General features: G+C 44.9%; 1 protein-coding gene across 5 annotated transcripts in view; it reads right to left on the bottom strand.

Annotated features, from left to right (window-relative positions):
- Positions 1 to 10,879, bottom strand: part of PHTF1 (putative homeodomain transcription factor 1) — a 30,386-nt gene extending 19,507 nt beyond the window's left edge. For 2 of the 5 annotated variants that reach the window (XR_012635949.1, XM_074935986.1), the window contains exons 1-10: positions 10,721 to 10,879; positions 9,885 to 9,960; positions 8,233 to 8,289; positions 6,932 to 7,001; positions 5,796 to 5,954; positions 3,756 to 3,927; positions 2,317 to 2,457; positions 1,327 to 1,486; positions 235 to 408; positions 73 to 150 (exon numbers count right to left, since the gene is read on the bottom strand). Coding sequence is in view for 4 of the 5 variants with exons in the window: in XM_074935986.1 (XP_074792087.1) it covers positions 73 to 150; positions 235 to 408; positions 1,327 to 1,486; positions 2,317 to 2,457; positions 3,756 to 3,927; positions 5,796 to 5,954; positions 6,932 to 7,001; positions 8,233 to 8,289; positions 9,885 to 9,929 (1,056 nt within the window). In the remaining variant the exon portion in view is untranslated. Of the gene's footprint in view, positions 1 to 72; positions 151 to 234; positions 409 to 1,326; positions 1,487 to 2,316; positions 2,458 to 3,755; positions 3,928 to 5,795; positions 5,955 to 6,931; positions 7,002 to 8,232; positions 8,290 to 9,884; positions 9,961 to 10,511; positions 10,657 to 10,720 lie in introns of those variants that run through there. The other 3 variants (XM_074935987.1, XM_074935988.1, XM_074935989.1) reach the window with 3 other exon arrangements.
- Between the last annotated feature and the right edge of the window lie 3,177 nt (positions 10,880 to 14,056).

Here is a 14,056-nt window from a genome sequence, read left to right as displayed (position 1 = left end):
CTGAATAGAACAGCTGTACCACTCTGCCCACCTTAAATGGTGCAAAGGTCTCTGGTATTTTAGAACCCCTACCTGACTAAAGGCTGTTGAGTCTAGTTCAGATTCTACCATGCTATCGGACTCTCTGTTACCTTTAATGGCTTGATTGACCTGTCATAAATAAAAAAGGAAAAGTTAGTTGACAGCCAGTAACAGTAAACTTTGTGGAATCTTAAGGTAATCCAACAGAGCTACCTGTGAAACCGACTGGTTTGAAGTAGTAAGAGGTTTCCTATTCTTGTCTTCATAGCTATTGTCACTGGAGGCCCCTTCTACACTTCTGCGTAACAAAATCCTCTGTGCCATAGCTTCAGCATCCTCCTCACTTGACAGCTCATCAGAAATGCCACCCGTATGTGTGCAGCCATCCTGGAAGAAAAGCAACCATCCAAACAAACTAGAAGATGGGCTAATAAAACTAAGCAGATCTGCATCAAGCAGGAGTATCTGGCCGGTATTACCATTGCAATGTTGTGGTTACCAAAAGTGTGAATTCTAGTCTAACACCATAGCCAATGGAGAGAAATTACATCTACAAGTACAAGCAGAATGAGGAGTCAAAGAATCACACAAGTTCTGCAACTGATAAGCCAGCCCTGTCTCATTGCAGCAGTTGAAAGAGGGGGAGAAACATCCAACCTCTCCAGCAACTAAAACAGAAAAGGAGATAATTCAATTCCTGGTCTCCTCCCCCTTCATTTCCATAGCCTGATGCCTCAAAGGCCAGCAACATCCACAAGTCTGTGTGTAACCCTGGGCATAGGATGTGACTGTTGTCATGGAAGCTGTGCCCCCATCAACCAAGTCTATTCCCTCCCTGAATGCCTCCTTCATGTATTAGAGACTTTGGGAGCAATGCTGTTTGCTTCACATGTTCTTGTCTAAGTGACTCACCAATCCCAAAGCCCTTCACTTTAGTGCTTACACAGATAAAACAAGACTTTGGTTTTTAAAGTCACGTACAAAAATTCCATCAGGTGAATCTGAATCATCTCCCAACAGAAGGGCAATGCACTGAATTGTTTGCAGGGCAGATGTTTTACATGGTAGAATTTTGAATTCTATTTGCTTTTAAATCAGTAATGGATTTCCATAATCAGACCATCCAAATAAACAAGCATTTTCAGTATAAAGAGGCCTCCTTTATTCTTCCCACAGGTTTCCATATTTACCATATTTGCATTTTATTGTAAGTTAAAATGGAGTTTATATTTACATCTGACATTAAGGTGCCAGCACCAAGTCAGTCATGACTGAAGAATCAATGCAGAAAGGACTCAATCTTACCCGATGACTCTTCTCCCCATCTGAAAGTCTCTCTCTCTCTTTGAAATGCAGCAGCCTATATTCGGATCTGGAAAGTCTGTGCTTAATGCCACTATACACAGAGCTCACACCACTTTCTGTTTCAGTCCCTTTATCAGCTACCAATTTCACCCTCCTTAACCTGGGGAATCAAAACGCAACAGAATGGTCTGACTTCAGAGCAAAGCTCTTGAAAGGATGTCAATTTACGCTGTCACTTGCCTGCCTGGTGCAGCATTAAGCAATAGCTGAGAGGCTACAGAATTCTGAATTTCAGGCACTTCACAGCCCTGTCTCAGAGGGAACAAACCTACTCCATTGTCGAATGCCAGCTCCCAAGTTTCCTACAGATTCTAAATCCAGGGGAAGGCAGGATTCAGGAGTAATTAAGTAAAAAAAGAGTAGTTAAAGGAGAAACTAGGTACCTTTTTAAATAGTAACAAAAGGTGGCAGCTTAGATCAGAGGTTAACAATCAGAAGAGTAAGTTTCCAGCTAAAAAACAAAAACTCAGCTGGGAGTGGGGATAGGAGGGATGAACCCAAATAGTGCATCTTCCTTTTCCCTGGTTTTCATTATGTCTTGAAAAATTATCTGATCAGGTTAAACAAAGGGTAAATTGACTTAACTGAGCAAGGCAAGGTAACTAAATATGGGACCTAAGGGGAAGTGGAGTACATATGCTTAGGAGGGTCACTCACACCAGCTAGAGAGAGCCTCTAACACTGCACAATTGTGTTTCTCAAATAGGCTACCAAAAATGATCCCATATCCAGAATAAGGACAAATATACGGACTCCTGAGACGACAGACTTTCTCCAGTGGCAGTGCTAATTGGATTTCATTTAAGAATAGCTGTAACTTGTGCAGCTTTGGAATGTGTGACTTAATAAGCATCCTGTTTATTTTCTGAATGTTCAACTGTTCGTACACTACCATTACAAACACACAGCCTCCTGGTGCAGCGTACACACCTCCTGCGGAAGAGCATGCCAAACAAACTGTTGATAATGGATGTAGGTTCCAAATGTTTATCTCCTTTATTGGCTTTGTCAGAGGAAGACCAGCTGCCAGCATCTCTGCTCCCATCACTACCCATAGGTTTGCGTAATTTTCTATTTAAAAAACAGAGTGTGGAGAGAATTTAATTTGCAACAAAGCATCTTTATACCCTAAAAAACACGTACCAAATCCATACACCACTCTAGCTGCTCTGTCAAATGAGTCATGCAGATACTGGGGTCAATCCCCCTCAATATGCACAGGTAATTTTTACTAGCATCAGCAGGAATTATGCTTATGTCCCCAGGGGGAGAATACACACTAGTACCACAAAGGATTTAAGTGGAAATAAACATATGGAAAAACAGTCTCTGTGGAAATGTCATAAGGGTAGTAGTTACAGCCTCTCTCTCAGCAAGAAGGCTGCACTGAGACTGACATTGGGCCGTTTTAAATTAAATTAAAAGAGCTGCAATGTCTCCCATGCAACAAAATAAGGGCAAGAAACATCCCATCCTTTGCCCCCTCTGAAGGTGTGTGAGAAACCTCTCCCTTAATGCAAGTGTAAAACACTGGTCAAGCTCCCAAGGCCATAAGCGTGATGTCATTTGTGGAGCGTACACCACTGGCCGCAGAAAGAAACTGGACCATCTAGGTTCCATTAGAAGAACAGTCCAACTGCAAAGTATAGAATAAAGGGAATGTAACATGGCCGGACTTCCTGAGAGAGTGTAGCACTTACGAAAGCTGTGAAAGGGGAAAAGAAGGTGGGCTATCTACAATCAAGCATATGGTACATATCATATCCCTGCATTTTACAGTCACATAAGATATTTACTTAAAACAGCAGCAAACGAGACCTTTATCCAGTAAGGTAGTGGTTCCCAAACTGGGGTTCGTGAACCCCTGCGGGTTCTCGGGAAAAAATTCCCGAATGGCAGACAAAGCTGTCCCTAGGGACCCCAGGTAACACGGGGCCAGTAGCCTGGAGCCCCTGGACTTCCAAGAGCTAAGCAGATCAAAGCAAGCATATCTATCACACTGAGGAGATTTAAACTTCAAGACTCCTTATAACAAATGGAAAGGGAGGTCAATTTTTTTTTTGCTGTTTTTAAAATGAAATAGGCAGCAAGTATTGTTTTTAAAATTATTATGAAGAACAAGTTGAAGCTTCGTTGTAACATGCGTTGTTTGCCTGGACTGCTCAAGACCTGAATGCTGTGTAGGAGGAACGTGTAAAGGAGAAAATCCCAGGAAATATTCATTTTTAGAAGGGGGTTCGCGAGACTTGACATTTTAGTGAAAGGGGTTCACTGGTTGTTAAAAGTTTGGGAACCACTGCAGTAAGATAATGTACCATATTACTCCGATTTTTACAAATGCACACAATTAGTGCTCTGTTTCATCTCACCTCCTCCTCCTGCTGCTGCTGCCGCCGCCGCCGCCGGTTCCTGGGGGTTTGTTGATCTGGGTGGACACGATCTGACAGTGAACAGTTCCCATCAGTAGCATAAGGCACATTGGTCCAATGATTTCACTTGCACTTGCAACAGGTATCATGAAATACAACATGACTGCTATAACTGAAAAGGAAAAATTGGATCAAATGCAAAAGCTACACTAGGAATTCCCTAACTAAGGGTGAAAGGGGCATGTCTCAGTTTTTATTATTGTCCCAATGATTAATTTTGTTCACTTTAAAAGCTTTTGCAGATACTAACTCCACCCTCATCTTGTTATGTGGCCCTTGTACTACTTCTCTGAAATTCCTTCTTTCTTTGCAATGTGATTTGTAAGTATATTAAAACAGAAAACAGAACCACAAAAAGGATCAAAAGCGTGTGTCAAAAATTACTTTCCTCTGCCAGAATGTGGTCTATAAAAGCCATTTACAATCTTCAGAGGATACAGTTCCAGCTCACTTCAAGAAATGACTATTACAGAAGCTGGACTGATACAAAGGGGAGTTGCACGTCAGGATATACAGTACCTCACTAACTAGGTTCTTTGGCAAAGAAGGGTGGGGTAGGCAATTTATCCACAGAACAGATCTAGCATGTGCAGTGGCAAAGCAGGTTTCCCCCACCCTGTGGCCTCATTTCTAGCCTGGAAGATCATCTCAAAAGGAGGCATGGGGAGACCAATCCCAGCATGAAGGACCAGATGTCAAATATTCCTGGAACTGCATGGAAAAAATCCACAGGGACCAGGACAACAGTAAAAGGCTGCTTAAATTCAGAGATTTTAAGGCCAAAAGGGACCATTATGATCATCTAATCTCCTGGGTGTATCAGGCCAGAGAATTTCACCCAGTGGTTCCTGCATCAAACCCACACCTTCTGGTTGAGCTAGAACAGGGCTTCTCACACTGGGGGTTGGGACAGGGGGGTCACGAGGTTATTACATGGGGAGGTCACAAGCTGTCAGCCTCCACCCCAAATCCTCCTTTGCCTCCAGAATTTATAATGGTGTTAAATATATTTTAAAGTGCTTTTAATTTATAAGGGTGGGGTCACTCAGGCTTGCTATCTGAAAGGGGTCACCAATACTAAAGTTTGAGAACCACTAAGCTAGAACGTATCTTTTAGTACAAACTAAAGTTGCCTGAACTATGGTGCCCTCAGCAGCTTCAACAGAATGTATTGGAAATGCTAATCCCTTCTTACCTAGATGCCTATACAATGCTGCCCTTCCCTTCCCTCCCCCACCCCACACACAAGAGAACTTCCTCATCTGTAAAATGGGGCTAAATTCATTAACGCATGTGAACCGAAGCGGTCTTCCAGGGGGTACATCAACTCATCTAGATATTTGCCTAGTTTTACAGACTACATAAAAAGCACTAGGTAAATCACTGCAAACTAAAATTTCATACAGATTACTTGTTTATCCTGCTCTATGTACCATACACAGAAAAGTACAGTATTTATATTCCAATTGATTTATTTTATAAGTATATCGTAAAAATGAGCAATTTTTCAGTAATGTGTGCTGTAACATTTATGTATGTCTGATTTTGTAAGTAGTTTAAGTGAGGTGAAACTTGGGGTACACAAGACAAATCAGCCTCCTGAAAGGGGTACAGTAGTCTGGAAAGGTGGAGAGCCACTGGATTAAATGACTTGTCCAAGGTTACACAGGAAGTACTGGACAGGAATTTAACCCAGATCTCTCTCAATTATATGAGCCCTGGTAAACTGCTTCAATCACAAGACCATCCTTCCTCCCTTTTGCTGAATCAATGCAAGTCATTTAAGCACCTTTATGGTAGATTAGAAGGTGGAACCCAAGAAGCATGCTGCATGGAAATCTGTGCAGTGTCTGCAGATAATGCTCAAACACTTCAGAGTTGCCTCCTTACCATTGCAAATGGCATTAGCGAACAAGAAGATCATCATGTTTTTTATAACCACAAATAAAAGATTATGGCACAGCACCCTCCAATGCTTACCTTGCATGAGGTAAAGCACCAGAAGCCACATAAAAATACGCTGGGATGTAACCTGTATCCACCAACGGCTGAATAATGGAAAAAACACAACCCGCACAATCCCCTTTCTAGTTAGTGACGTCCATGGGATTTCAGGCTTGGCTTTGGCAAATGTGGAGCCTTGAAAATACACAATGTATAGGTACTTCAAATGGGAGTTATAGCTAATGCTTTACTTGTAACTAAGGCTACGGTTTTGTAACAGAGGTCATGGAAATCACAGAATCCATGACTTCTAGAGACCTCCATGACATTTTTCCTTCAGCCCTGAGGCAGCAGGGATGGAGCTGTCAGCCAGCAGAGGCTCTCCTGCAACTCCCAGCTGCTATTGTGAGAGGACCCCACAGCTCCCAGCCACCAAGTGCAGACCCCACAGCTCCAAGTTGCTGCCAGCTGCAGGGGAAACCCTGCACTCTCAGCCATCGCTGGAGCCCCAGCAGCAGTGGGTGCTGGACCCACCTCCCTCCCCATTTTGTCCCCAAAAATCAGGGACAGGTCACAGGCTTCCATGAATTTTTGGTTATTGCCCATGACTTTCACTAAGTATAACTGATAAAATCTTAGCCTTACCTATAAACTTCTTCCCTAGTCAAGGCCAAACTCCCTCTAAAATGCAGTATAATTTGAAAAGGGAAAGAACTGAAACTTCAGCCACTCACCAGTTCCTTCAATCCAAAAATCATATGAGCCCCTTCTCCTCCTCTTAGCCCACTTGCCCATTCCCAACTACCTATTTTACGTAAGCTGTCATCCACAAAGCAAACCCACAATGACCACCCTTCACCACCACCCCCCCCACCAGACATTCTCTACAACCTCAGCCCTTAGCTGATCATGCTGTGGTTCCAGCAAGCCTCCAGTCCCTCTGCCAGGTGTCACACTCTGGGCCTTCTGGGTCCCCTAATGCTAACTTCTAGCACTGCTGACCCATGATCTAAATAGCTCCCCTTTCAGAAACCAAACAGTAGTATTAAATTATGTCAGACCTAGGTAAAAGGTAAGACATTCCTCCTCCCACCATTGCATAAAGCAGAAGTGTATGTCACATTTAACCTGGGGGCATTTGATACAACCTCTATTATTCAAAGGATACCTACCTCTGATTAAGTCAACATCTATCAGGTCAGGCTGTATGTGGCCCTTTTTTTTGGGTTTGTTTTTGAAGCCCTGCAAATTTAAAAACAAAGGATTATTAGTTTTTGTTGTGAATACGAAAGACTGTCTGCATTTCCTTTACTCTGATCTCTCCAGAAACCATGATGATCTCCAGTGCTAACATCAGGAACCTCATTCAGTACTTCTAGTGCTCTTCTGGAGACAAGTTTATTAGTCAAAGATCCTATTTATATTTGTTTATTTTAGCTCTCACTTAATATTTATTTTGAAACAAGAGCTGCGCCCTGCAGGAACCACAGTTAGAGCCACTACTTCCATTTACTGGGGGTAAACAGGAAAGAGGCCAGTGCACCTGTGATTGGTCAGCTGACTCCCAGTTAATCTTAAAAGAGGACACCTGAGCCCTAGAAAGGAGATAGGACAAGCCAGATATAGGAAGCATGGGTAAGAGCCGCCTGAGACTCAGAGACCAGAGCAGCAAGGAAGAGCTGGCAGAAGTTGCTTGAGGGAGCTTCAGGAAGACCCAGTAGAGAGACCTGAGCTCAGATGGGAGCTGTAACAGGATTACTGGTAAGGAATTACCAAAGCTGGAAACCCCTAACAAATGGAAGGCTTGGGCAGTGACCTCTTGGAAAAAGGGAAAGATCCAAATTCACAAGCAGGAGGGTTGTTGCAGGAGGGCAGATTGGCAATGACATCACTTATTAAAGGGTATAAAAAATGAACTAAGTGTTCATTGCTAATACCTTCCTGACCAAGTTGGAGCTGACCAATATGGGTCTAAGCAGCCCTGGGTTTAGCCAGTTTGTAAGAATCTTGATCAAATGCTTAAATGTTTTGTTACTGTTTGGATGTAACAGATTGCTTATTTATTAGGCATATTTAGAGAAATAGGATACATTCCATTCAGCTTTTGGATTTAATAAAGGAATTTGTTAAATTAGAGCTGTGGTAGTAGCCTGCATAAACACCAACAGTTACCACTAGTCATTGAGTAATATCTGAAAATAGACCATCAGTTCTTCAGGGCAGGGACTAGGTCTTTTCATTCGTTCTATAAGATACCTAGCACTTTTGGTAGTGTATAATATAACATTCAGATTGATTTTTCTCTTAAAGACAAACTACTGTACACTAAGTATATCTATGGCATGCAATGCCTTTCATTGTATGGTCTTCTGGGATTTGCATGAAGCAGAACTGGTGCAGCCACATCACAGGGAGCCAATAAATGGCATGGGACAAAGAGCAAATTAAAAGACAACTTAAATGAAAAAATTACCTTCATCTCAGTCTGCTCTATAGACTTTTCCCATATCTGTTGGTCATAGGCGCCAATCTGGAAAAAAATTCACATCACAACTCTTTAATTTACAACAAACCAAAACAGGGTGGATAAAATTTGATTTAACAACCTGATTTTTTTAAATTTAATACAGGTAAACTTAAAGTTAAATTTGAAATGACAACCTATGTTAAGACCTAAAATTACCAGCCTCTTAAAGTGACAAATATAAAAATATTTAGTACATATTTCCTTCCAAATTTTTTAAAAGTCAAACTACTGAACTGCTGAAAATCACTGGCTAACCGGTCCAAGTGCTAAACCAGCTTTTGACAGCAGCAGGCTCTTCTGCAGGCAGATAGATTTTCTTCATTTCAGTTTTAGTTCAGTTTAATGACTTGACTAATTCATTCAAAATTAAGAAACCAACTGGGAATTGAAAAAGCAGGAAAGCTTGTTTTCCTAGGTGTGGGAGAATGAGACACACTAGTTATAAAATCCTGAACTACAATCAGTTCAAATACTTTAACTCAGCTAGTTATAAATTCAAAATCTATTTTGATTAACAATATCAGTATCCAGCAAATTAGTTTTGTTTAACTAAAAACAATTTAAATGGTTGTGCATGAACAATTTCTGATCAAATAGAGCTTGTCACTAATCACAATTAAAAATAAATCTGGTAAACAAGTAAATGTGAAGTAAACTATATAACAGCTTAAATGAACATGTATAGATGTAGCCTAGCCTCCTGGCTTGCAAAGAGAAGCACCAAATGTAGCATATGTAATTTTATTTCTATTTAATATAATGGTTATATTTAGTTGCAAGTCAACATTGTAATGCTTACAAATTAGAATTTACCTTTCTTTAGGAAAGGTAAAGAATTACAAAACAATTAAAATAAATTACTGAAAAATCAAGATTTCCTTCTTGAATTAAATGATTAAAATAATTCACTAGTTTATATCAAAACAATTTCAATGAACCCTGCCCAAAAAACCTCAAAGAAAAGATTAGAGACCATTATACATTAAAGCAGGGGTTCCCAAACTGGGGGTTGGGACCCCTCGGAGTCACGAGGTTATTACATGGGGGAGGTCATGAGCTGTCAGCCTCCACCCCAAACCCTGCTTTGCCTCCAGCATTTATAATGGTGTTAAATATATTAGTGTTTTTAATTTGTAAGGGGGGGGGTCGCATTCAGAGGCTTGCTATGTGAAAGTGGGCACCAGTACAAAAGTTTGAGAACCACTGCATTGATGTATGTACTTTGTAGCTCAAATATCACTTTAAAATAACTGAAAACAAAATATTGTGCACAGTGTAAAATTTAAAAAACCATGCTGCAAACGCAGTATTTTTTTCAAGATATCTGGGAGCTGGAAACATTAAACAAAACAAGCATGCCTTGTGCTATTATAAACAAACATTAATAGTCACAACCACCACAGGGAGACAGGTGTCCCACATCCCCCGTTTACGGATTGAGACAATGAAACAAAGGGAGGGCCAGTGATTTGGCCAAGCTCCCTCTCCTAGCAAAGCTGGTGCAGAGACGGACGCTCTCGCTCAGCACTAGGAAGAGCAAAGGGGGGGTTGCAAACGGCAAGGCTGCCAGACGGGCCGCTCTTCGCCCTACGACTGACCTTCTTTTGGTACCAGGCGATGGCATCTCTGCCACGTGCGGCCATGTGGCTCCCCGGCCCGCGCCCAACGGGTGACCTAGAAGGGAACAAGGCAGCGCGCTGGCCTCACGCACGCCGGGCCCCGACGTGCGGAGAGGAACTGGCCGGGCGGGCCGGGACGCGGCTGCACCCGGCGCCGGAGCCATTCCCGAGGCGGGCAGAGCCCAGCTCCGAAACCGCCCGAGGCCGCGCCCACCGGCCTCCCGTCCCGCGGCACGGAACCGTTCGCCCGAGGGGTGGGAATGACCTTTGCCCCTCCCCCCGCCACAGCCCCCTCACGCCCCGCCCTCGCCCTCCCACTCCCCGCCCCCTCACGCCTCGCCCTCCCGCTCCCCCGCCACAGCCCCGTCACCCAACCCCCCGCCCGCTCCCCCGCCACACCCCTCGCCAACCGCTCGCCCCCCCCGCCGCCCCTCGCCTCCTCCCCGGCCAACCGCTCGCCCCCCCAGCCCCCGCCCTCCCATCTCCGCCCCTCAAGGGCAGGTCCGGCTCTAGTCTAGCCCCCCTCGCGGCCCCCCTCACCCCCAGCCCAGCTCCGGCCTCGCCCCACGCGCAGCCCGGCGCCCTCCCGCTGCGGCCGAACGTTACCATGGAGACGGCAGCCTGCGGAGCGAGGCGAAGGACAGCGCGCGAGCCCGGATTGGGAAAACGGCTCTCGACTGGCTCTGCCTGGCTCCCCCACGGCCCGCAGCGGCCCTCGCGCCGAGTCACCGAACGCGCGCGGCCGCAGGCAGCGCCAGCCGAACGCCGACCCAGGCTGTCTCCCCAGAGCGCCGCCGGCGCCTGGCCCAACTCACCTTCGTGGCGGGCGGGGCGGCCGCAGCCCCCAGCACCATCGCCCCAGGGCCGCAGTGCCTCAGCCCCGCCCACCGCGAGGGGCCAGCGGCCGTTATTCCTTCAGGCCGGGCGGGGCGGGGCCTCGAGCGGGCCCCCGCGCCGCTACTTATGTCCCGGCCGGCGCTGCGCGCCCCGCCCCCGAGCACGTGCCCGGCGTGCGGGCAGCGCCCCCCCCCCCCCCCGCTGGGCCCGTCACTTGGGCGCGCGCACGCGCCGGGGCGCTGAGAGCAGCTGACAAGTGAGAGCCGGGCCCGCGCCCGCGCCCGGCCCCGCCGACTCCGGCGCGGCCACCCCGTGGGCCTTGGCCACGTCCCTGCTTCTCCGCAGGCCGCGTTGTGAGTGTGCGACACCGTGCCCCAGGGCTCGAGTGAGGACGCGCCCTCAAACCCGGGGGAGGCGGCGTGTACTCCAGCCACCGGCGTGCACGCTGCCGGAATCGGGATCGGAGCCGGGTTAGGGGTGTGTGGGGCCCTGGGCCAGAGCAAGCGGGGGCCCCTCCCCACCCCGTAAGCCTGCAGGCCCCCCCCGCCCATCCGGTGCTCCGGCACCCCCCACAGCAGGCGCACCCGGCAAGGGTCCCCCCGATTGCATGGGCCCCATGGGCCCAGTGATTAATCCGCCACTGGAGAGGATTTTCGCAGAGGGCGAGCCCTGGTTCGGAGCCAGGGCCGCAGGCACATGGACACAGTGCAGTCCTCAAGAGTAGCAAACGGAAAAGCATGTCTCAGCTATAAGCTTTTTACTTCTGATTTCCTCCAGAGCTTTTGTTTTATGTTGTGTAAGGCACTGAATTGAACAGGAAGATGAGTCTTAATGGTAGCAAAAATTGTACTGAAATGGTAGGCAACTTATACCACACTACTACTATAAAAAGTGATTAAAGATCAGATATAAATTGGGCACAGGTAGGTGTTGTATAAGCTGGACCTTGCATATACATTAGATCAGTAATTAAAACAAAAGGATCATATAGCAAAGCTGCCAAAGAAAGGAGACCTCAGTCAATGTAAAACCTGGAGGGGCATTCAGTTGCTGTCTAGCCCACGTAAAGTATTTACACATATTCTAAACTGAATAAAGAAAGGGGTAGATTCAAGGTTATGACAAGAACAGGCAAGGTTCAGATAGGAGAAATCATGTATAGATCAAATAGCAACCTTATGTATCATCATAGAACTGTCAATCAAAGGGCAGTCTACTTTATTGGAATGTTACAGATTTCCAAAAAGTGGTTGATACAGTGGATAGAAGTTTTATGGAAGTTGCTATGCCACTGTGTGATCCCTCAGAAATTTGTGACCATCATTCAGAGCTTCTATGAAAAAATGACATGCCTAGTAATACATAATAGCAAACTGACTAAGCCAGGGATTCTCAAACTTCATAGCACCGCGACCCCCTTCTGACAAAAAAAAATTACTACATGACCCCAGAAGTGGGGACTGAAGCCTGAACCCCACTGCCCGTGGGTGGGGGGAGGGGGGCAAAGCCAAAGCCCAAAGGCTTCAGCCCCAGGCAGGGGGCCTGTAACCTGAGCCTTGACGCCCAGGCTTGGAGCCCTTGGGCTTCGGCCCCAGGAGGTAGGGCTCAGGCTTTGGCTCTGGGCCCCAGCAACTCTAAGCCAGCCCTCGTGACCCCATTAAAATGGGGTGGCGACCCACTTTGGGGTCCCGACCCACTTTGGGAACTGCTTGACTAAGCCATTTGAGGTTACTATAGCCATTAGCCAAAGTGTTCCATCTCCAGAAATAGCTCCATCTTCTTGTCTGGATCTCAGACGCTTTACATAGTTTACAAACACAGTAAAAATGCTGTATGGTTGTAAAAGTAAGCATCCCATTTTCAGCCAAGATTTTGCTAATTAAGAAAATACAAGCGTGTTAGAAACTATGAAATACAAAAATAGTCTTTAAATGGGTTTAAAAAATTCTCAAAAGATAGCAGCCAAAAATGTAGGACAAACTAGATTCTTGAATTTTTATACCTACTTTTAGTTAGCATTTCTTATATACGATGTGTATTGTTTAAACTTGTACATATGCCAGAAACCCTTCTAAAAACATTCAAAATTCCCCTTCATTAAATTAGTTTAATCACTTGTGTTTTCATATAGGTACAGTTCTATCAGCTAATGTCAATTTCTCACTTTCCTCCTCCATCATTCTAACAGTTTAGCACTCTGAAAAGTAGTTTGGGGATAAAACTTAATTCAGTCAAGTCACTAAGGTTTGTTTTTTTTTTAAATGCTGCATAACAGTGAAGTTAACTTTCTCCAAACAGCAGAGAGAGAGTTATTAGCATGAACATGCTCTTTCAAGTAATTTAGATTCAATAGGGACAGATTTTCTGAGGGGGGAAAAAAGAGAAACACTGGTTTGTTAAATTTTTAGGAGGATGTTCACTGTGAAGTTCAAGTCATTACTTGTCATTTCAGCAGCTTAACCCTGAACAATATTGTATTTTTAATTATGACCTTCAGTTTAATAGTGCATAGCTTTTTCATGCCTTTTTCAGTGTTTTTAAGCTACTGATCTAACATTGCCTGTCACTTATGGCTCTGTGTTTGTAACTCCAGCAAAAAATTGCTACTCTGATAAAAGTCCAAGAATCTTGGGCAAACCATACTTATTTGAATTTAACTGCCAGTCACCGTATTTGCAAAATACATTTTCAGCATGTCAAAGGATCCACAAGTGGCTCTCAGGAGGAAACTCTTCTCTATTTAAAGTCTATAGAACAATTTGGGATCTACACATTGCCTGAAAGTAATTCTGATCAATCCAATAGCTTAAATAACATTGCACAACCATCAAAACTATTGCTGCTCTTCTTTCCGAAGGCATGCACATCTGAAACTATGCTCTCTCATGAATAGTTTACTGGTCCAGATGAGATTCTGTGGTGTGCCAACAACGGAAACAGTGCTCTAAGTTTGCATGCTCTAGCATGAAAGTTAGAGAACAAACTGTGATAAACGTAAGTTACACTATGCTGCTTTGCCACATACAAATAACACCATGAGTGAAAAGCCACTATTTCACAGAACAAAGTGGAGACAGTTCTACAAGTTTTACCTGCTGTTGTAGTGGCCAGTCAGTTCCCTGTAGGTAGACTATAGATCAGCAGCAGTCCTGCATGTGCAGATGCAGCAGAGAATTTCCTCCACTTTGAAATACTGACTCACTATCAGTTCAAATTTTTGCAGTACACCTTTACTAACGTTAAGTAAAATATCCAAGGATGCACAGGGACTCCTGTAGGGAGAGAACTACTGTTATACAGTGTTCAAACTGGGG

The sequence above is a fragment of the Natator depressus genome, chromosome 21, assembly GCF_965152275.1.
Source record: "Natator depressus isolate rNatDep1 chromosome 21, rNatDep2.hap1, whole genome shotgun sequence".
NCBI lineage: Eukaryota > Metazoa > Chordata > Testudines > Cheloniidae > Natator > Natator depressus.
This window is presented reverse-complemented; position numbering and strand designations above follow the sequence as displayed.